Source organism: Monodelphis domestica, chromosome 7 (genome assembly GCF_027887165.1).
Source record: "Monodelphis domestica isolate mMonDom1 chromosome 7, mMonDom1.pri, whole genome shotgun sequence".
NCBI classification, from domain to species: Eukaryota; Metazoa; Chordata; class Mammalia; order Didelphimorphia; family Didelphidae; genus Monodelphis; species Monodelphis domestica.
In genome coordinates, this window is record NC_077233.1 from 243,889,594 (window position 1) to 243,915,028 (window position 25,435).

The 25,435-nt window shown below is 33.7% G+C and overlaps 1 protein-coding gene across 1 annotated transcript; it reads right to left on the bottom strand.

Annotated features, from left to right (window-relative positions):
• Positions 1-21,621: 21,621 nt before the first annotated feature.
• On the bottom strand, positions 21,622-22,967 carry LOC100016677 (endosome-associated-trafficking regulator 1-like). The gene has a single exon (XM_056806635.1). The coding sequence runs from the start codon at positions 22,783-22,785 to the stop codon at positions 21,715-21,717; it is 1,071 nt and encodes a 356-aa protein (XP_056662613.1). The 5' UTR covers positions 22,786-22,967; the 3' UTR covers positions 21,622-21,714.
• Positions 22,968-25,435: the final 2,468 nt, after the last annotated feature.

Below are 25,435 nucleotides of genomic sequence, written 5' to 3' on the forward strand. Positions count from 1 at the left end.
TCTAACCCAAAAGTGAGTTGTACAGGCAAGTGGAGGAGATTAAATTGAACTCTGATAGGAAATGACTATCTATAGGAGACTTTTATACATTCCTTTTATTTTTATTACATTAAATATGTGATTGTAATATTAAGCATTTGTGTTCTATCAACATGTAGAGGATAGTGATAATGTGGAGGGGTGGAGTTAAATATCACATAAGCTCATAAATTATATACAGTGACTTTCATTTTATCTCCTACATTCCAGACCCAGCCAATACCACTAACTGAATTATAGACTGGATGTTTTCTGGGAGGTGGATACTGATGCCTCTTAAGAATGCAATTCCATATACATATACACAGGATAACTAGGTGAAACAATGGATAAGGTGCTGGGCCTGGAAGCAGGAAGACATATTCAAATCTGGTCTTAGATTTTTACTAGTTGTGAAACCCTGAGCAAGTCACTTGTTTGTCTTATTTCCTTATCTGTAAATAAGCTGAAGAAGGAAATGGCAAATGACTCAAGTACCTCAGCAAAATGAACCCCAAATACTTGTCATGAAAAGTCAGACATGACTGAAATAAGTAAATAACAACATACAAATATGCAAATATTAAAACATCATATAAAAGAGTTCTTATTGGTACTTTTGTCATGATCCTCATTGTCTTTGGAATTATTGTACTTCTTTTTCCATGAAATTCACATTTTTTTTTGTTCTTTTCTATCACATATTCTGGATATATACCCTACCCTTTTCCTACATTATTTTGATTTATTTTTCTAGGAGTCTCCATTTTTGGAAGATTTTCATTGAATAGAGTTGGGAGACACTCTGAGTATTTGATATGGCTCTAATTATTAAGGATGTTCTCTCCTTTTTAGATTGATGTTATATTGGCTTAATTGTGGACAATTTTCCCCTGCTTGTGGTACTGCTCCAAGAATCATAAAATTTATTTGTAGAATTTTCAAGGGAGACCCCCAAAACATTCTTAACACAGATATAAGATTTAGTAGCTTAAAATTACACTAAGGCTTTTGGGACATCATAATATTTATAGAATGAAGATTTGTTGTCTATTAGCTTATGACAGCTTCAAATGTATAATTCTAGCCATCAAATTACTTCTTGATAAGTATTTGGTAGATTCTAAATTTTTGAGGTCCAAAATAATGTTTTATCTCTTTTTGTTTGTTTAATTATTTCTTTGTTTGTAATGCCATTTTCCTGAATATATATATATATATATATATATTATAAACATATACATTTATAATCTGCTCTTTGAAGGTAAATTTGAATTTTAAAGATAAATCTATATTTTAGTGCAGATTGACTGATCCTGAATTTTAAAAATCATAAACCATTCTATTTTTATAAATTTTTATTCTGAATAGAATCAAAAGGATCAGCATGAGTGACATTCATATGGATTCAAACAATTATATGTAGACAAAAAAATGGACAAACCATGAGGGCTTATTTCTAGAAGTGAAAATTTATTGCAATTATTATTATTAATCAATTTGTTACTTTGAAATTTAAATATTGCAAAGTCTCTAACCTTATCAGTAAAATATACTTTGGTCCATATTACTTACCATCAAGTATGGATACTGAGCATAGAAGAATTTATTGCAAGTGACAGTAGTTCTCCTGCCGTAGTAGGGCTGCCTACAATTTAGAATGGTCATGTGAGAGTTCCAATTCTCTTTTGTTCCCAGTTATTATGACTCATACTTACTTTTCTCTTCTTACATTGGGAATCCCTTTAGGTTTTGACTAATGTGGCAATTACTCATGCAACAATGTATATAGCCCTTATGCTTTAGTTGTCATAGGCAAAGAGTGTAAAAAGTAATTAAATACGATTCTAAATAATAAAATTATATATCTCTGGTCCCCATTCCTTGAAAACCATCATTAGTTCTTCAAGGAAAAGTTCAGGGCTAGTAAAGCACAATCCAGTTATGAGAATGCCTTTTTATAAGCAAAGAAAGTAAACATAAACATGTTCTGTATTCAAAAAAAATGGAAGAACTTGGTTTAAAAGAGCCATTTGAAAATGTGAGTAAAATTTAGTTATTAAAAAAAGTTTGGCTAATTTTAATTTAGTTAATTTTTAATACAATTATTTATTATGATTATTTGATAAATATTCACCTTAAAATATAATTTGGAACAAAAACCCCTGAGCATACATCTTAATGAAATATGCTGTTCATGACAAAGGCATAAATATGATGAGCAAAGATATTTTAGCACCTATCATTATCATTTAGAGAATTTGCTGAGTTTTTCATAAAGGGGAGGAGAAAAGAAATATCTAGTTATAAAGCCATCTGGTGTTTTGATTTTTCATTGTAAATTTAATATTTCCATTCATTACATCTGCATTCAATTAAGCAGTGAAAGAAAGCACAAGTTTATCAATTGAGTCATAGCCTTTTTATTGTTCCTTTCAGTAAGTTACTAAAAACACCTGCCAGGACAAGCTGTTTGCATTTAAAAGAGATCATTCCACTCCTGTTGCTAATTTTCTGAGAGGTTATTTTTCACTAGTTAAGGCAGTGATATCCTGACTAGGACTCTTCATGATTCATTTGCATGTCTACATAAGTAAAACTATACAAGTAAATAGTACAAATGTTCTTTCATTACTCACAGCTTTCAGGACCATATATTTGTAATGGAAATATCACATTTTAAAGAATTTAGTTGTACTACAAAATTATATCAATATATTCTTATGACTGGTATCATAGTTATATGCCATAATTCTTATTTAGTAAATATGACTTTAATAGTAAATTTAAGAATTTTTTGATGTTTTGATTTTGAAATCTATTTAAAAAGAAATTATTAGTTTTATATTGAATTGATGATATTTAACATATAGATGAATATTTTATTTGTGTGTACCTATATATCCATATTTCATAGAAACTTATGAATGAGACTATAAAAAAATGACCTTTCTAATACCTTCAAAATAATGGAAACAGGGAATATCTTTAAAAGGAATTTAAATTTTTCTATGAAATATGCAGTTTAGATTACTTAGAAAATATTCAAGACATGTTAGTCTTAAATGTAAGATGAATGTGTAAAAATACTTTTAACCTTCTGAATTTTATGAATTGCTTTTATGGATATAATAAATAAACTTAAGATTGAACACCAACTTTTTCACCTACCAGTTGTAAGGCACCAGGGAAGCCATTTTATCTCTTTGAGACTCAGCTTTCTTTATCAGTAAAGTGGCTAAAATAATGAGCCTAATACCTACCTCTTGAGATTGGAAAGATCTCAAGAGATAATATTGCTAGATTCTGAGTGATACAAATAATATTTCTACTGAAGTGGCTACATGTATTCAGATTTTCACCATATGACATTATAATTATGCAACATGGAGAATCCAGGGCAGATTAGAAATATGAGACTTCAGAAAAATTCAGTATTCACTTGGGACCTAGTTGAATATGTAAAGTGCTTTATACTCTTTATATATACATGTATATGCAATATATGTATATATCTTTATTTCATGAAATGTCCTGATTCTTTGTAAAATTTTACTTAATAGTTTTGAAATATTGAGTTCCAAAATTCCTACTTCCTTCTTACCCCTCTATCCTTCTTGAGAAGACAATTTCCTATCAATTATACATATGAAGTTATTAAAACATTTCCATATCAGCCATGTTGCTAAAGAAAACAGAAAATGTCAATAAAAATGAAGTAAGTTTAAAAAATCTATTTTTGAATCTTCATTTAGAGTTCATCAATATTTCTGGAAGTGGGTGGCAACTTTTTATCATTCACTCTTTGGAATTGTCTTGAATCATATCTTAATAGAGAAGCTAACTCATTAAAACTGATCATCCTTACAATATTGCTTTTACTATGTATAGTCTTCTCCTGGTTTTGCTCACTGCACTTTCCAGGAGTTAACATGTCTTCCTAGATTGTTTTTTCTGAAACTCTTCAACTATTCATTTCTTTAAACAGTAGGAATCCATCACAATCCCATACCCCTTCATCAGCCATTCCCCAATTGATGGACATTGCCTGGAAGTCTCTTTTCTACCTCAAAAAGAGCTATTATAAATATTTTTGTACAAATAGGTCTTTTCCCTCTTCTATGATTTCAGAAGATCTCTAACTAGATCTCAGATCTAGTAGCAATATTGCAGACTCAGTGGGAATTCATCAGTAGTTTATCGTCCTTTGGACACAGTTCTAAATCAACAGTGTATTCATGACCAATTTTTCTTCATTCTTTCTAGCATTTGCCTTTTACTTTTCTGTCATATTAGTCAATCAGAGAGGTGTGAGATGGTTGCTCAGCTGCTGTCAAGGTAACCAATTTCCAGATCTTCACCAAGATAGGTAAGGCAACCTGGATTACTCTTCCATTATTAACCCTGAGTGACCTTTTTGGAAATTCTTTGATGGACTTGGTCTGTTTGCCTATGTAATAATCCACAGGGATCAGGGCAGAAGAAGGGTCTGTACTATGTTCCCTTTCCCAACAAAAGAACATTCAGAACATACCTCAGAACCATTCTAGAAGAAGATTCTTAGGCAATCTTCTCAAGTCCCCTTCCAATCCACATGAATGCAGTACTGAGGAAGCCAAACAACATCAACTGCCTGATATCCCTTCTCGTGCAGTGTTTGGTTTGCTGACCTCTTTGACGCCATTGTTTCTGGCTGATTATAGCAGGGCAATTTTCTCAATAGTGGGATTCTTAATGTATCAATGAACAACCAGTGTAGATGGTAAGCTCCACACACCAGGTCAGGCTCCATCCAGTACTCCATTCCAGACTCTAAAAGAGGGGCTTTCTTCAGGTCCATGAAGAAGTCTCCATGTGGCCACCCTGAAGGCCTGGGGCTGCCTCTCCTAGCTTTCTCCTGCACCCCTACACTGAAGACTCCTTCAACATACTGCAGTTGCACATAGGATCACTACTTAGTGGATGCTTTCAGATAACGTGGCTCCTTGGGGCCCACTGGGACTTTGCGGTCACCAACAGTGTCTCCTCAAGCCCTGGGATTTCAGCCAAGTTGCTGCAGCAAGAGCTAAGGTACCTACTCTGGTCTCCTTCGCACTAAGAACCCCAGAACTGTGAGGTTGTGTAGGCTAACCCTGGCCACAGTGAGGGTAGAGACCAACACTCATGTGACTATAGAAAACTTTGATTTCTTCTTCTAAAAATGCCCATTTGTAATATTTGATTATCAACTGGGGAATGACTTTTGTTTTTTTATAAATTACTCTCTTTTGCAGATACATTTGAGAAAAGGTATTCAGTAGAGAATTTTCCTTCATATCTAAATAATCCATTTTGACCTTTTTCTTGGTATACACTGGGTCTATGCCATGTTTTTTACTTACTGCTTTCCATTTTTCTCTGCAAATTTTGCCAGTGGTGAGTTTCATCCCCAAAGCTTGAATTTGCTTGAAGCAAATATTAGGTGGTAATTTACTGTAGTATATTTTGTACCTAATCTATTCCACTGATCTACTACTACTTTTCAACCATGATTACTGCTTTGTAATATAGTTTGGAATCATACTTTTTATTTTCATTGATTGCCTAAGTATTCTTGAGCACTTGTTTTTGAAGATGAATTTCATTATTATTTTTTCTAGCTATAAGAAATAATTCTTTAGTACTTTTATTGGTATGGTCCTGAATAAGTAATATTAAGTTAGATAGATTTATCATTTTTATTAGATTGGTTCAGGCTATCTATGAGGAATTAAGATTTTTTTCAATTGTGTAGATCTTTCTTCATCTGTCTGAATTGTTTGTGATCATATTCACATAGTTTGTGGTTTGGGCCTGGCAGATTGGCTCCCAAATAGTTTATGTTTTCTGCATTTATTTTCTATTTCTTGGTGCTGGGTTTTGTGGGTAAAATACAGAAATTTTAATGATTTAAGTTGGTTTATTTTAGATCCTGCAACTTTGCTAAAGTTTTTGTTTCAAGTAGTTTTTTAGCAGATTCTCTGGAGTTCTCTGTGTATACCATCATAATATCTGAAAGGGTACTAGTTTTGCTTCTTCTTTCTTTTATTCCTGTAATTTCTTTTTGTTATGTTGGTATAATATTGAATAATACTAGTTATAATGGAGGCATTCTTGATTCAGCACTGATCATATCAGGAAGGTACTGCATTTTGTAAAAGGCTTTTTCTAAGTATTGATATAATTAAGATTTTTTTTCATATTGATATAGTTAATCATGCTAATGATTTATTTTATTTTTGAAATTTTTATTTAGTCATATTAGAACAATTTTCCTTGATTACAAGAATCTTATCCTTTCCTTCCCCCCTTCCCCCATCCCTTCCCTTAGCCAATGCAAAATTCAACAGGGTTTTACATGTGTCCTTGATCAGAACCTATTTCCATGTTGTTGATGTTTACACTAGGATGATCATTTGCTTTTTTTTTATTTAGTCAATTTAGGACATTATTTCTTGGTTACAAGAATCATATTCTTTCCCTCTCTATCCTCCCCCCACCCCTTCCCATAGCCAATATGCGATTCCACTGAGAATGATCAGAACCTATTTCCCATGTTGTTGATGTTTGCACTAGGATGTTCATTTATAGTCTATATCCCCAATCATATCCCCTTGACCCATGTAAACAAGATGATGTTTTACTTTAGTGTTTCTACTCCAACAGTTTTTCCTCTGAATGTAGATAGTATTCTTTCTCACAGATCCCTCCAAGTTGTTCAGGATCATTGCATTGCCACTAATGGAGAAGTCCATTACATTTGATTATACCACAGTGTATCAGTCTCTGTGTATAATGTTCTCCTGGTTCTGCTCCATTCACTCTGCTTCAATTCCTGGAGGTCATTCCAGTTCACATGGCATTCTTCCATTTTTGAGCACAATAGTATTCCATCACCAACATATACCACAATTTGTTCAGCCATTCCAAAATTGAAGGGCATCCTCACATTTTCCAATTTTTTGCCACCACAAAGAGCACAGCTATGAATATTTTTGTACAGGTCTTTTTCCTTATTATCTCTTTGGGGTATAAACCCAGCAGTGCTATGGCTGGATCAAAGGGCAGACAGTCTTTTATCGCCTTTTGGGCATAATTCCAAATTGCCTTACAGAATGGTTGAATCAATTCACAACTCCACCAGCAGTGCATTAATGTCCCAACTTTGCCACATCCCCTCCAGTATTCATTACTTTCCTTTGCTGTCATGATTGCCAATCTGCTAGGTGTGAGGTGATACCTCAGAGTTGTCTTGATTTCATGCCAATAATTTTATTAATAGTGAAACAGACCTATATTCCTGATATGAATCTCACCTGATCATTGTGTATGATCTTTGTGATATATTGTTACAATCTTCTTACTAGCATTTTATTTAAAATTTTTTGTTGATATTTCATGAATAAAATTCTATAGCTTTTTCTCTGTTTTTGCTCTCCTGGTTTTAGGTATCAAAACCATATCAATTTAAGTCATAAGTGTTAGGTCTCTTTGCCTATTTTTTCAAATTATTTATTTAGGGTTAGAATTATTTAGCATTTAAATTTTTGGTAGAGTTCATTTGTATATCCATTTGGTTCTGGGGACTTTTTTTAGGAATTTCATTGATGAATTACTCATTTTCTTATATAAGATGATTTAACTATTTTGTTTTCTTTCTGTTAATTGGCTAGTTTATATTTTTCTAAATATTCATGCATTTAACTTCAATTATCAGGTTAACTGACATAAAATTATGTGTAATTTCTCCTAATAATTGGTTTAAATTCATTTGCATTTGGTGGTATTTTCATACATTTTACTCATGAGCATAATTTGGTTTTCTTTCTTTTTGAATTCAGATGAACTAGATGTTTATTTTATTATTTTATACACAAAATCAGATAGTAATTTTTCTTATTACTGCATTTTTTCTTTCTACATAATTGATATTTCATATAATTTCCAACATTTTCCATTTTTATTTTTAACTGGGGATCTTTAAATAGTTCATTTTCCAGGGGTTTTTTTAAGTTTCATGTCCACTTCATTAATCAGCTCTTTCTTCCTTATATTGAAATACATGGTTAGAGATATATTTTTTCTCTAAGTACTGCTTTATTTTATCTCATATCTCTCCTTGTCTCTTAGAATTTTGGAATATCATCTGATTTTGTTTAATAAAAATATTTTGTCAATGATTTATTCTTTATTTCTCTCATTTTCTAGAATTAGTTAATATAGTTTCCAATTAATTTTTAATTTATGGTTTGTGAGAAAATAATATTGGATTGTGATATTGAATTGATTTCCCACTTTGATGTCTATAAACAGTTTGATTTTAAAACTACAAAGCATTCTCTCACTTGGGCTTTGAAAGTGGAATTGATCTTTCTTTCTTCTTACAAGATCTTTTGTCTTCATTAAAGATAACAGGGCCAAGATCATTTCACCACAGTGGATTTTGTTATAGGCAGGATGGAGGTTTGCTTCTTGTTTCTCTCTTTAAAAAAAACCTATTAGTTAATGAAGTTCCAGTGTACTAGGTAGTCATTTTGGTCATTCAGTCACATGGTCAAAAGGAACCCACATGGTGGGTATTCTCTTGAGACCCATCTCTTTTCTATGATGAAGTGATGAAGATTGAGTTGAGGTCCCTGAGACTACTTCTTGAGTGCCTGTTTTCCTATCAGATATTTCCTGAGGAGATATTGGATGGTGATGTCATAAGGGAACTATATTTGCCTGTGTGAAAGGAAGTTACTCTCTCTGGCCCAGGTATTTTGCATAAGTGCCTAGTTGTTTGTGCTTATACCTCTCTTTTCCCACCCAACCTGCTGTTTGCTTACTCTCTCTTGGCTCCTGTCTTCTGCCTCACTCAAGTTCAGTGGGATTTATTTAGAGTGTGAAGGAGTTTATTGGCTATTTAAAAAACCTGGAACAAACTAAGAGAAAAGGTAAGAGAGAGATAGAATGGGGTAAATTTTATAAAATAAAGAAGAATGAAAAATCATTACTGAAAGGGGAAGATAAGTGTGGTGCCAGGCAATGCTTAAACTTTACTCTCATTGTAACTGGATTAGAGAGGAGAAAGCAAGTATACTCAGTATGGTATAGAATTTTATCACTCTATAGAGAAGTAGAAGGGGAATAAGATACAAATAAAAAAAAAAGAATGAAGATAAGCAAATTAACAATACCAAAGATGATAAGGGCTATCTCACCTGTAATGAAGAGGAAATTAAAGTATTAAGAACTATTTTGCCCAATTATATGACAATAAATGACAATCTCCGTGAAATGGGTGAATATATACAAAAATATAAATTTCCTAAATTAAGAAAAGAGGAAATAGAATATTTAAATAATATCCTCTCAGAAATAGAAATTGAGATAAACTTCTGGGTAAGCATGGCGGCAAGCTAAACGTGGCTTACTTAATCTCCCCAACACACTGACAAGGACTACCCCAAAATACCTTAAGAATTATTTTCAGAGGAGCAGAGGAGCTGTAAAGTGGGGTGCAGCATTGAAGGTGCATGGGATTGGGGCTTTTCTAGTCTATAAGAGGGTGAAAGAATTTCCACCCAAATAAGAGCCGATCCACCCTCCCCCAACCCCACCTACAGAGCCAGAGCCAGTGCACGCCAAGATGGAACAAGTGAGTAAGGGGCACATCTGGGTCCTTGAGAGCTGACTAGGACAGCAGGAGACCCAACCCTGAAGCAGCTAGGCAGAAAACCCCAATGCACAAGAGAGCGCAGACCATAGGTGCCCAGAGCCAGCACACACGCTGGAGCCAATGAGTGAGCAAGGAATGATCCTGGAGCAAACAGGGGACACTTCGGGGTCTTTGGGAACTGACTAGGACCTCCAGGGACATACCCCTAAAGCTGCTACACCAGAAACCCAAGCAGGCAGGAAAGCGCAGAACCTGAGCACCCCTGGGAAGGAGGCACCAAGAAGAGGTGCAAAGAACTGCGGAGAATTGAAAGCCTGCCCCAGGTAAAATCCTTGTTCCCTAACGCCATACACAGAGAAGGTGCCCAGCTGACTCAGATTTCTGACTAAAGAGGGAAGGGAAAACATCCAGAAAAATGTATAGTCATGCACATGAGGCTCAAAATCCCTCCAAAAAAATCTAAAAATAAAGCTGTGACCCTTGAGACCTGTTACAGAGGAAAAGCCTAGGCTACAGAGGAAATACTGGACAAAATCAAAAAAAGGCAAAACTGAAAAAAACCCGGAAATTGTCCACAAGCCCTGGAAGAGTCTCAAAATGGAGCTTATCATCAAAAAGATGGAAGACATTCTGGAATGAGAAGTGGGAAGTGGTTAAAAAAAAATTAAGAAATCATAGCTGAATACCAAAAGGTTAAAGCAGAAAACCAAAAGATTATGACAGAAGACAAAGCCTTAAGGACCAGAATTGAACAACTGGAAACCAATGATCTTGCAACACAGAAAGAATTAATAAAGCAAAGTCAAAAGACAGATAAAATAGAAGAAAGCATAAAATATCTCACTGACAAGGTGACAGATCAGGAAAACAGAGGAAGGAGAGACAATTTGCGAATCATTGGGCTACCTGAAAAGCCAGAAATAAACCTTGACACCATACAACAAGAGATCATCCTAGAAAACTGCCCTGAAGTTCTGGAACAAGGGAGCAAAATAGACATTGAAAGAGTTCATAGAACACTCTCTACACTAAACCACCATAAAATAACTCCCAGAAATGTAATTGTCAAATTCCAGAGTTTTCAAGCTAAGGAAAAATATCCTATAAGAAGCCAAAAAGAAACAATTCAGATACAAAGGATCACCAATAAGGATATCACAAGACCTGGCAGCTTCAACACTAAAAGATCACAAGGCCTGGAACACCATATTCAGAAAGGCAAGAGAACTGGGTCTTAAACTAAGAATCATCTATCCAAAAAACTGACCATATACTTGCATGGGAAAGTAAGGGCATTCAACAAAATAGAAGGTTCCCAAGTATTTCTAAGCAAAAGACCAGAACTAAGTGGAAAGTTTGATATCCAAACACAAAGGCCAAGAGAAACATGAAAAGGTAAATATGAAAGAGAAGGAAAGGAGAATTTTTTTTCTTTTTTTTTCTTCAAACTCTCTTCTTTAAGGGCTACAAACTGATCAATTTATATATATATATATATATATATATATATATTAATATATGGGGACAATGCTATTTGTAATGCTCAAAAATGTTTTCATTATTATAGTAAATAGAACAATCTTTCATAGGAAAATATTGGGGCATTAAAAGATATAACATGATATAAAAAAGGAGGTAAGGGGAATCAATGATGGTACTAAGAGATACCTGAAGAAATAAAATAAATAGAATAATCTTTGTCAGACAAAGATACACATGGAAAGGGGAGGGGAAGAATACTCTTATAAAAGGGAGAGGAAGAGAGTGCTAATAGGTAATACTCGAACAGTACTCTCAGTGAAATCAACTCTGAGAGGGAAGAGCATCTAGATCCATTGGGATCTTGAAGTCTATCTTTTGCTACAGGGTAAGGAAGAAGAGAAAACTTAGGGAGTAGAGTAGAGGGAGCTCAAAAAAAAGGGAGGGAAGGAGAGGGAGGAGGAAATTTAACAGACCCTAAAAAAAAACAAGAAGGGAACAAAAAGGGAGTGGCCAGAAAGGGAAATATATCAAGGGAGGGGAATAGGAGGATTGACTAAAAGGAAATCACTGGTTCAAAGGGATATAGCAAAAGAAAGAAGGTCAGAACTAGGAAAGGATATCAAAATGTTAGGGAATTGAAAAGTGACAATCATAACTTTGAACTTCAAAAGAATGAACTCACCCATAAAATGTAGACAAACAGAAGAGTGGATTAGAATCCAGAATCCTACTAATATGTTGTCTACAAAAAAACACACATGAGGCAAGGAGATACTCATGAAGTCAAAATTAAAGGTTGGAGCAAGACCCATTGGGCCTCAGTTGACAGAAAGAAGGCAGAAGTTGCAATCATGATATCTGACAAAGCCAAAGCAAAAATAGACCTGAATACAGAAGGAGTTCTGCCGAATTCCTTTTATGACACAAACATGGTACTGATCCCAAAGCCAGGCAGGTCAGAAACAGAGAAAGAAAACTATAGACTAATCCCCTTAATGGATATAGATGAAAAATCTTAAATATGATACTAGTAAAAGGACTCCAGCAAGTCATCACAAGGGTTATTCTCTATGACCAGCTAGGATTCATACCAGAAATGCAAGGATGGTTCAATATTAGGAAAACCATCCGCATAATTGACCATATTAATAAGCAAACCAACAAAAAATTACATGATTATCTCAATAGATGCAGAAAAAGCCTTTGATAAAATACAATACCAATTCCTACTGAAAACACTAGAAAGTATAGGAATAGAAAGGCCTTTCCTAAGAATAATAAAGAGTATATATCTAAAACCATCAGCAAACATCATCTGAAATGAGGATAGACTAGAAGCCTTCCCAATAAGATCAGGAGTGAAACAAGGATTCCCATTATCACTTCTATTATTTAACATTGTACTAGAAACACTAGCAGTAGCAATTAGAGAAGAAAAAGAAATTGAAGGTATTAAAATTGGCAATGAGGAGACTAAGCTATCTCTCTTTGCAGATGATTAGATGGTTTACTTAAAAAATCCTAGACAATCAACCAAAAAATCTATTTGAAAGAATCAACAATTTTAGCAAAATTACAGGATACAAAATAAACCTGTATAAGTCATCAGTATTTCTATATATCTCCAACCCATTTCAGTAGCAAGAATTAGAAAGAGAAATACCGTTTAAAATCACCCTAGACAATATTAAATACTTAGGAATCTATTTGCCAAGACAAACACAGGAACTATATGAACACAACCACAAAACACACTCCACACAATTAAAAAGATATCTAAACAATTGGAAAAACATTGATTGCTCATGGGTGGGACGAGTTAACATAATAAAAATGACAATCCTACCCAAATTAATTTACTTATTTAGTGCCATACCCATTGAATTACTGAAAAAAAAAAATTACTGCATTAGAAAAAAAAATAACAAAGTTTATTTGGAAGAACAAAAGATCAAGGATATCCAGGGAAATCATGAAAAGAAAAAAAAACGCAAGGGAAGGAGGACTTGTAGTCACAGATCTCAAACTATACTATAAAGCAGTGGTTATCAAAATAATTTGATACTGGCTAAGAGACAAAAAGGAGGATTAGTGGAATAGACTTGGGGTAAATGACCTCAGCTAGATAGTCTATGATAAGCCCAATGTTCCCAGTTTTTGGGACCAAAACCCACTATTTGATAAAAACTGCTGCGAAAATTGGAAGACAGTATGGGAGAGATTACGTTTGGATCAACACCTCATACCCTACACCAAGATAAACTCAGAATGGATGAATGACCTGAATATAAAGAAGGAAACTATAAGCAAATTAGGCAAACACAGAATAGTATACTTGTCAGGTCTATGGGAAGGAAAGATTTTAAGAACAAGCAATAGCTAGAAAAAATTACAAACTGTAAAATCAATAATTTTGATTACAGCAAATTAAAAAGGTTTTGTGCAAACAAAACTAATGCATCCAAAATTAGAAGGGAAGCAACAAATTGGGAAACAATCTTCATTAAAAAACTTCTGACAAAAGTCTGACTACTCAAATTAACAAAAAGCTAAATCAATTGTACAAAAAATCAAGCCATTCTCCAATTGGTGAATGGACAAGGGACATGACTAGGCAGATTTTTAGTTAAAGAAATCAAAACTATGGATAAACACATAAAAAAGTGCTCTAAATCTCTGATAATCAGAGAGGTGCAAATCAAAACACCTCTAAGGTATCACCTCACACTTAGCAGATTGGCAAACATGACAGCTATGGAAAGTAATGAATGCTGGAGGGGATGGATGTAGTAAAGTTGGGATATTAATTCATTGCTGGTAGAGTTGTGAATTGACCCAACCATTCTGGAGGGCAATTTGGAACTATGCTCAAAAGGCTATACCAGCCATAGCACTGTTGGTTTTATACCCCAAAAAGATAATAAGGGAAAAGACATGTACAAGAATATTCATAGCAGTGCTCTTTGTGGTGGCAAAAAAAATGAAAATGAGGGGATGCCCTTCAATTGGGGAATGGCTGAACAAATTGTGGTATATGTTGGTGATGGAATACTATTGGGCTGTAAGGAATAATAAAGTGAAGGAATTTCATGGGGACTGCAACAACCTCCAGGAATTGATGCAGAGCAAAAGGAGCAGAAATGGGAAGACATTGTACACAGAGACTGATACACTGTGGCACAATCGAACATAATGGACTTCCCCATTAATATCAATGCAATGTCAATGAACAATCTGCAGGGATCTAGGAGAAAAAACACTATCAACAAGCAGAGGACAAATGGTGAGAACAAAAACACTGAAGAAAGGTAACTGCCTGACCACAGAGGCCAAAGGGATATGATTGGGGATAGAGACTCTAAATGAACATCCTAGCGCAAATACCAACAACATGTAAATGAGTTCGGATCAAGGACACATGTGATACCCAGTGGAATTGCATGTAGGCTATGGAAGTGATGGCAGGAGGGGAGGAAGGAAGGGAAAATGATCTGTGTATTCAATGAATAATGTTTGAAATTGACCAAATAAAATAATGTCTAAAATTAAAAAAAAAAGAAATAGAAATTGAATAAGTCATCAAGGAACTTCCTAAGAAAAAATCCCCAGGGCCTGATAGATTCACAAGTTAATTCTATCAAACATTTAAAGAACAACTAATCCCAATAGTACACAAATTATTTGACAAAATAAGCAAAGAAGAAGTCTTACCAAATTATTTTTATGACACAAATATGGTATTGATTTCACAGTCAGTCAGATCAAAAACACAGAAATAAAAGAACAGACCAATCTTCTTAATAAACATAGATGCAAAAATATTAAAATATTATGAAAAAGACTACAACAAATTATGACAAGGATTATTCACTGTGACCAGGTGCTCTTTATACAAAGAATGCAAGGATGGTTCAATATTAGGAAAATCATCCATCTCATTAACCATATCAATAATTAAACCAACAGAAATCATATGATTATCTCAATAGATGTAGAAAAGACCTTTGACAATACACCACACACACTATTATTGAAAACACTAGAAAATACAGGAATATAAGTTCTCAAAATAATAAAGAGCACATATTTAAAACCATCGAAAAATATCATCTGCAATAGGGACAAGTTAGAATCCTACCCAATAAGATCAGGAGTGAAGCAAGGTTGCCCATTATCACCTCTATTATTTAATATTGTTATAGAAATGCGAATGGTACCAGTTAGGGAAGAAAAATGGAATTGAATGCATGAAAGTAAGCAATGAGGAAACTCAGTTATCACTCTTTGCAAATTATATGATAGTATTCATAAAGAATTTTAGAAATGCAACTTAAAGGCTAGTGGAAATAATTAACAACTTTATTTTTTTAATTTTTATTTAGAATATTTTTCCATGGTTAAATGATTCATAATCCCCTCTACCCTACTCTCTGTTTCACCCAACCAAAGCCTACAAGCAGTTCCACTGGGTTTTATGTGTATCATTGTTCAAAATATATTTCTATGTCATTCACATTTGCAGCAGAGTGATCCTTTAATATCAAAACCCTAATCACATCCATATCGCACTACATGATTGATCACATATGTTTCTAACATTTCTGTCTCCACAGTTCTTTCACTGGATGTGGATAGAGTTCTTTCTCATGAATTCCTCTGGATTGTCCTGGGTTGTCACATTGTTACTGGTAGAAAAGTCTATTACATTCGATTGTGCCATAATTTATCATTCTCTGTATACAATGTTTACTTTGTTCTTCTCCTTTCACTCTGCATAAATTCCTGCAGGTCTTTCCAGTTCACCTAGAAATTCTCCAGTCCATCATTCCTTTCAGCACAATAGTATTCCATAGCCAGCAGATACCATAATTTGTTCAGCCATTCCACAAATGATGGACATCCCCTTATTTTCCAAAACACCTCCTCATTTTCCAATTCTAATTTTTAATGAGTAGACAAAATGTAGTCTTAGACTGTTACTTTCTCATTCATTTTAGAAATCATTGTGTGTAATAAATTCAATAGTTTTGGTTATAACATTTAATTCAATTCAATAATTATATACGTAAAGCTAACTAGGTGACATTGCATCACATCTGGGACAGAAAGACCTGAGTTCAAATTTGGATTCAGTCACTACCTGTATGAACCTCGGCAAATCTCTTAACCCTGTTTGCTTCGGTTTCCTCATCTGTAAAATGAACTGGAGAAGAAAATGGCAATCATTTCAAAATCTTGCCAGGAAAATTTAGAATGGATCATGGACAATCTTACTGAAAACTATTGAAAAACAATAACAATGACAATAACAAATGCAGTATGTTGTATTTCAAATTCCAAGGATCGCACTGAGGAAAATAGTTTCCATACTTCTGGTTATCAACTATTCTCTAAGTTAATCTCCTTCATTTTGACCTCTCTGGATTCTTTCATCATTTTTGGCCTTCATTGTGCTGCCATTGCAGGTCCCACAATGTCATTCACTTGAAATGAAATCAAGAGGGGTTCCTTACTGACATAAAGATAAGATATAACCACATAAAGAATAAAATTCTTGGGAATATGCCTGCCAAAATAAACCAAGGAACTACACAAACATAATTATAAAATACTTTCTCAAAAACATAGATCTACAGTTTGGAATTTTTTTATTTGATGAAACAACTAGAAAGTAGTTTGACAGGAACTGGGTATAGACCATTATCATACCTTTCACTAAAATAAGAGCAAAATGGAGATGTGATTTAGACATAAAAGGAGATTATAAGTTAGAAGAATAGGGAATATTAATTAACAGACTTTGGGACAGGAGAGGAATTTATGAGTCAACACGCAATAGAAAGCTTTGTGAGATAGAAAATGAATAATTTTGAGTATATTGACATTTTAAAAGTTTGTACAAATAAAGCAAATTTTCAAAAATTTGAAAGAAAACAGAAAATGGGGGATTACAGAGAGCCTCTCAGATAGAAGTCTCATATGTAAAATACATAGAAAACTTTTTTTTAATTTATGAGAATAAGTGCCATATTCCAATTGATAAATGATCAAAAGATGTGAACAGACAATTTTTAGATGAAATCTAAACCATATATAGGTATATTAAAATGCTTTAACTCACTACTGATTAGAGAAATGTAAACCAAAACAATTCTAAGATATTGCCTCAAATGTAAAGGATTGGCTAATATGATAAAAGGGCAAAATGAAAAATGTTGGAGGAAATGTGGAAAAATGGGGATTCTAATACACTGTTCTTGGAACTATGAACTAATCCAGTCCTTTTGGAGGGCAATTTGGAAATTTACCTAGAGAGTTATAAAATTGTATAACCTTAGACCCAACAATGCTATTGATTTATCTTTTTCCCTAATTAGATCAGAAGGAAAGGGAAAGAATCTATATGTTTCAAAATATTCATGTCAGTTCTCTTTGTGAGAGTGAAGAAGTGGAAATCAAGGGGATGCCCATTAATTGGGAAGTGGCTAAACAAACTGTGGTATGTGATTTAATGTAATACTACTGAACCATGAGAAATTGTGAGCAAGTAAATTTAAAAAAATGGAAAGAACTACATGATATAATGAACAATAAAATGAGTTTAACAAAGGGAGCGTTATATGCAGATATAGAATTAATACTTAAAGAATAACATGTGAATTGTCACTTCCACAGAATGAACTGAAAAATGGAAACATGAAAGACTTAAATCTATATATACTAATGGTGGGACAAGACAAGAATGTGGGACTGAGATACTTGTAAATAATTTATATTAATAAAACAATGATTTTTAAAAAGTATGAGATACAGACTCCTTATCATGCCATTTCAGACCCTTTACAATCTGGTTTCAATTTATCTTTCCAATTTTATTATATAGTATTCCTCTTAATATGTTCTACAATTGCAGGCCATCTGTACTATTGGATGACCTCTGTTTTTTAATTCCTTTTCTAAAGCCAATGTCTACTTAATATTCTTATGCCATTTTTTTGCATTCCCATAGGTCATTGCCATATATAAAAAACTACTCTATCACCTTATCCAACTTTCAAAATAATCTTACTTAAGAATCATAAAAAATGCATAACTTTTAACCTAATAATACCACTACTAGGTCGGTATCCTTGAGAGATAAAAATGGGGGCGGGGGGAAGACTTTCTGGTACAAAAATATTTATAGCTGCTCTTTTTCTTGGAGGCAAAGAATTGGAAATTAAAGGGATGTCCATCAGCTGGGGAATGGCTCAACAAATTGTGGTATATAATGATGACAGAATATTATGGTGTTGTAATAATTGATGAATACGATGATTTCAGAAAGATCAGGAAAGACTGATGCAGAATGAAATAAGCAGAACCTGCTAAAATTGTATTCAGCTACAGGAATATTATGAAGTGATCAACTGTGATAGACTTAGGTATTTTTGACAATATAGCAATCCAGGATAATTCTGATAGAAAAAGAAATGTTGGAATCAAAATGAAGATGAAAAGATGAAACCATATGATTTTTTCAATTGTTTATTTGAGGATTTGGTTTTATAAAGTTAATGTTGAAAATAAATAATATGGAAAATATATCTAATTTCTCAAAAAAAGTAATAATCCTAATTCCAATTTAATTTGAGGGATTTATTGCTGTTTGTATTCCTCTGTAGTCTCCCCACTCAATGTATTACTTCTTTCCTAACTTTTCATAGGATACTTTTCATTCCTCCTTGGCCTTGATCAAAGCCTTTGCCATTTTTTTGTCATTATTCCTAGTATCTTTTATATTTTCAAGCACATATTATTTGATTATTTTTTGTTCAATTAAATTATGTGTAAAGATGGCAAAATTAGAGACATAAAAAATGAGGAGAAAGTTTAAAATGGGAAATAATGTGATTGAAATGGATATTGTTAAAAAATTAAATGTGTATCAACTTAACTGTCATCCAAAACAATAAACCCAGAGAAAAATGACCTGAGGTCTGGTACTTATTCTAATTCTAGAACCTTTTTTACTTTTATTTCTTGTTCATCCACCAGATAATTATATACATCTGTACCAGTTACTTGTTCTCTTTGCTCTTAATATTATTTCTTGGACAATGAGAACGTTTATTGCTGACATTCCTCCCAATGCTACATTTATAAATGTACTCTTTTAAAATTTAAAGGCATTTTTAAAAAGAACCAGAAGAAAATGGACAGTCTTAAACACATATTTAATTTTTTAAAAGATTTTGCATTGATCTTAATTTTCAATAAAAATTTGAAGCATGTCACTCTGTATGGGGTTCTATAAGTTCAGAGAAGTCTTCATTTCAAGCTAATATGATAAAGAATTTGAGTAGAAAAATACCGATTTATACAAAGTTTTGTCATTTATTATGTTTCCTGTTGACTCAGAATGCTAAGTAACTTTGGTAAGAAAAGATGGATAGTTTTTGAATATGAAGTGGGAATTTATTGCAGATTAATTTAACAAATACAAAACTTGCTTAACTGCGATGAATAACATGACACAAGAAAGCAGGGCAATAAGAAATGGGATTTTACTAAGGAATGAATGAAGAAAACACTGAAAGGAAAGGAAACTTAAAGAATGCTATCCTAGAGTGAACCAGGTAACAACTTTCATAATAGGTCAGGATAATCTGCCCCTCCATTCTTATGAGACATTCAGGTACAAACTTTGTCTTCTGCTTGAGAGGATTAAGAGAACTTCCAGGGCTAATATATTAATTATGACTTTTTTTAAACTTAAAAATGATGTTTTTTAAATTTTTTACTTTTAATATACCTCTAGTGGTGTGTGTGTAAAATGATATATATATATATATATTATGTATATATATGTATGAAATGTATTTGTGTATGAATATATATGTATGAAAATATACACATATTATATTAGAAAAGGCCTTTTCTAAGTTAGCACAAATCTAATTTATTTTATAAGAGCTTGTACTTGTGACTCAGGTGCTTTTTCGAAAGTTTGTAGGTAACAGTTATATTCCCTTAATTTATGGAACAGTCTGTAATGGACTTCTATGTCCCCTGCTGCTGAATTTCTTCCTAGCTATTTATAAATTTATTTATTATGCTAACTTGTGGGTGGGGGAACAAAGGGGAGCTGTAGTAAAGGAGGTACCAAAACAAGATATACTTTTAACACCCCTTGTTATGGCCACTTGTTTACATGGTTCAATCAATCTCCTGTACAAAGTTACAATAATTACTATTGATATCATTTCTGTTATTACCCATTTTTCATCCCTACAATACATTGAGGTGATTTTGGATTCTTGAAAGCTATACCAATAAACTATAAGCATAACACATTATACATTGTAAAAATATGCTGATTATGATCCAGGTAATAGAATATTTCTGTTTTTCCATAAGTAAACTATGCTAGGTATGGAGAAGTCCAGTTGCATAGACTGGGCAATTGTTGATGAATTCTTTGTCCATGGAAACATAAAATATCTTTAAAAATACAAAATGGTTTTTAGTTTTGTGGTTTTCATGTTGTTGTTTTTTTTTACAGGTCAAAAAAACTACAATTTATTTAAAAAAAAAACACAACACTTAACAATAAACAGCAAAAGACCTATAGAATTTCAGTGCCCTTATCCAAATCACAGAAAAATTCTGGAAAGGCACTTTCCCATGTCAACCTGGAATTATCTTAAAACCTTTGCATCCTAAATTTTGCTGCATAAAAGTGATTTGAAAAAGCTAAGCAATACATTACAGCAGGAGAGTTGGTATTTAAATATTAAGAAAGCCAGGAAAAAGATACACTTCATGAGTTTAACACTGGAATATTAACAATTCCTGCAGCAAACTTAGTGAATCTGAAAGAATTTGTAGCACTTTAATTGATTCTTATTACCTGCATATATGTATATGTGTATGTGTGTGTGTGTGTGTGTGTGTATATATATATTTTTAAAGATATATTTCTTAAAGGCACAAGTGTGAACCTTCAAGTCTTTAGGAACACCAGGAGATATTTAAGAGGTACAGATTCTCTAGGCAAAAGTCAATAGTCTGTATTATGTACATTTTGTGTTATAATTTTTATTCTTTTTTTCTTTAAAGGAGTGGTAACAAATGACACTCAAATTGGGCTCAATCTTGCAATTAATATCCAGGAAATACTATAACAGACAGTAGAAAGCAATACTTATTCCAGAACTCATTTCCATGTTTAGAAAATTCCCTAAAAACATTAATTTCCCCCTTTCTTCTTCAACTGTTGGCAAGAGAATCTCTGTTTATTAGAATTAGTGAAAAATGACACTTTACCTAAAAGAGTTAATGTAAATCAAAGACGCACCTCAAGTCCAACAGTTACCACCCAACTGAGTTTTAAGGCTAATAACCATATTTTAGGTCATGAAATTTGTATTTCATGATAAATACTGAGGAAGACAACTGCATATTTAAAGACACAATTGTATTCCCCAAGTAAAGCAAGAAGTGATTTCAGCACTTAAGCAGAGCTTTAAGCCAGAAGACATTTCAGCGGTTTGTCAAGGCTCTTCTTTAATTTCAGAAATTCTTTCTATGGATTTAAGGATTTCAGCAACAAGATTCAATGTTTCAGCTCCAGAAAGCAACTGCTTTATCGAACTATGTGCATTGTTCATGACAGCTCGGAGATTTTGCAAGGCAACATCTGTGTTTTGTTTAACTACTGTCAAATTGGAACATTGACCAGATCGCAGGGCTTCATTCTCTCTCTTTGAATTAGTAAACTGAGCCTGGAGCATATTTATTTCCTGCTTCAGTTTTGTAACTTGATTTTCTGCCTTCACAGCCCGTGTAGTCATCAACTCGAGATTCTTTTCCACTTGTTGTACCACCGATTCAAGATCATGATAGTCGCTTTCCTCTTTTATCATTTTTGCTTCTAATTTTCGTTCAAGTGTTCTTACCATTTCTGTCTGAGATTCAGAGAAGTTCTGAATCTCACTAATTTTTCTTCTTAGTTTAGAGTTTTCTTCTTTAAGTGTTTCATAGTTTATCTGCAGTGACCGAAAATGACTATCTCCCAAGTATTCCCCATGACCAGCAAATTCTTTGTTTGTGTTGTTCACTTGAGATGAAGGAGAAATACATGGGTCACTTTCACTTAAGGTCCATGGATCTAGAGACTCGATGCCTGACAGATCAGATGGATTGGAAAAAAAGGAAATATATGAACTACGTGGTGATGTGCTAGTAGCAAGTCTAGAAGCATGAGTTTGTTCCATGGCAGATGGCAGATAAGTTCCACTCCAGTTATCATCATCTTCATCTTCTTCCAACAAATCTCCAGCACCAGTTGTATCTTGAAAAAAAGGTTCCTCATAGTCTAAACCATACTTAGAAGTTAGGCAATTATTTTCAAGTCCTAATGTATGTCTTGTAGATTCCTTAGTGTAAATTCTAGCATTGGTTGCCTCCTCTTTGGACAGGCCAAGGTTCTTGGTTTTCAGAAATTCTTTAAAGGAAAATGGATTTGCCTCATCCAGATCTTCAAGATTATCTTCGTCCTGAATGACGAGGGTCCGGGCTCGGGAAAGCGGAGTGAGCCCCTTGCGGCGGGTGTAGCCTGACATCCCCAAACGGCCTAGCTTCTGCCCGCGGAAGGGGCCAGACCTCCACTACCTGGGCAGCGATGGTTCCATGTCTCAGCTCAGCCCCTTTCTGCTCAGCTCAGCTCGCCTTGGCTCCACCCGGTTCAGATACCCTCGGCTCCTGCCCAGGGTCGGGCCCTCCTCCTGCCTCCTCCCCCTTTCCCCTCCGCGGTTCCCCGCGTGTGCGCGGCCCTGTGGTTTTCATGTTAATCATTTCTATACAGCAAATTTAAGAGTATCATTGGGTAGGGGCAAGACTATATTTTATCCCTAGATTTAAGATTTGTCTCTGTGCCCCACTTTCCCTCCTATCTAGCAAATTATCTGTGGAGGACAGTAGAATGGGCTTTGGAACAAAGAACATTGGAAAACATATATCTAGAAAGCTTTAGCAAGCTTCCTTTTTAAAGGTTAGTTTCTAAACAAGATAGTGATTAGGAATAATCTAGCCATTGAAGATTAAAATAGAGCATCATAAAGGATATGAGCTAGGATGTCTCTGATGGAGAGGTAAGTCTTCCTCATAGTTCCTTCAAACAACAACCTACTCACCAGGATTTTCATTTTGAAATACATGATAGATGAACACATAAATGTATTTAAAGATACAGCTATATCTATATACACCTGTATATGTATATGTATGCATATACATATGCACATATTCATGATTATATACACACATAATCTGAGAACATTAGCTAAATGGGAATCGCTATGCCCAATTTTCTTTCCTTTATTATTTTTTCAGCAATATTTTATCTTTACCCTATTACATGTAGAAATAATTTTAAGAATCCATTTTTTCATACCTTGAGTTCCAAATTATTTCTCTCCTTTCCTCCTTTCCCTTCCTGCTTCCTGAAGTGGTAAGCAATTTGATATAAATTATATGTGTTGTCATGTAATACATACTTGCATGTTTGTAGGATCATAGAAGACATATACTACTAAAAAAAAACTTGAAGAAAGTAAAATGAAAATTGCATGCTTTGATTTTCACTGAGTCATTATTAGTTATTTTTATTTTGTGGTGGATAGCATTTTTCATTTTAAGTCCCCTGGATTTTTCTTAGATTTTTGTATTTCTGATAATATGCTGTCATTCACAGTTGATCATTGTAAAATAATTTTATTACCATGTGTAGTAATCTCTTGGTTATGATCATTTCACTTTATATCAGTTAATATAAATCTTTCAAAGTTTTTCAGCAATCAGCTTGTTTTTTTATTTCTTATAATACAATAATATTCCATTACAACTTGTTCAATCATTCTCCCATTGATGGACACCCCTGTAATTTCCAATTATTTGCCAAAGCAAAAAGTGCTGCTATAAATATTTGTGCATTATAGTTCCTTCTCCTATGTTTCTTTTTAATTTCTTGGAGATACAGTTCTTCTAATGCTATTGCTAGATCAAAGAATATGTACAATTTTTTAGCCCTTTGGGCATGATTCCAAATTGCTTCTGTAAATGTGAAAAAGGCATTAATTACATAAAAAGGTTGGACTGAATTATATTTAAAATAGGGTTGCCAGGAATTTAATTTATCCCAAAGAGGTTTATTTATAATTTATTTACAAAATATAGAAAAAGTGAAGTAAGAAAATCAAAGAGAGGATAGAATAAGATATCTAGCCTAAGCACTAAGTAATTTACTCCAACCCCTGCCTCAAACTGGGCAGGGGAGTTTAGTCGTTAACCTGAGACTCCTTGGCCCTTGTAGTCGAGGACCTGGGGAAGTCTCTTTGAAGAGGCAGGTCTCTCCTGAGGCTAGTCTTTTCAGAAAATCCAGGAAAGGAATCAGACTTTTCACCATGTGTCAGTCCAAAGGAAGAGATTTAAGAACAGCTTCACCAGGAGCAGGGTCTCAGGCCCAGTCATCAGATTCTTTTTCAGTCTCAACCTCAAAGAATGAAAAACTGTCTCTCACAGGAAGTTTGAATCCAAGTAGAACTCCAAGTAAAAACTGCACTCAGGAAGTTGTCACTCTCTTTTAAAGACACTTTCTTTTGTGTCACTTCCTGTGCCTTCCCCTAATTTTACATCTATCAATCACAGTTGAGGGTTTGCTTTAGAACTGCCCATGAGAAGTCAGTTTAATTCTGATTCATCACCCACTATTGCACACATGGGTCACAGACCTCCCACTTAATGATTAAGTGATATGTTTACACTTTTGATTATTAGATCTAAAAATGGGCAGATTTCCCCACTCAATTGTAAGTATCATGTTTATACATTTGGTGATTTCATTTTCATAATCAGGGGAGAGTTAAATTTAATCTTCACACTTTCCAGAACAGTTGGACAATTGCACAATTCACCAATAGTGTATTTTCCCCAATTATCCCATATCTTCTCCAACATTTACCATTTTCCTTATCTGTCATATTCAGCAATCTGATACATGTGATGTTGTTTCTCAGAGTTGTTTTGTATAACATTTCTCTAATCAATAGTGATTTGAAGCATTTTTTCATATGACCATAAATAGCTTTGATTTCCTCTTCTGCAACCAGCTTATTCATATCCTAATTTATATCCTAATTATGGAGTTACTCATTACCTTATAAATATGACTGATTTCTCTTGCCTATTTGAAAAAGGAGGCCATTGTCAGAGATA

Excerpts from the sequence above, each read along its gene's own strand:
- LOC100016677 (XM_056806635.1), bottom strand. The coding sequence starts at position 22,785 with ATGTCAGGCTACACCCGCCGCAAGGGGCTCACTCCGCTTTCCCGAGCC.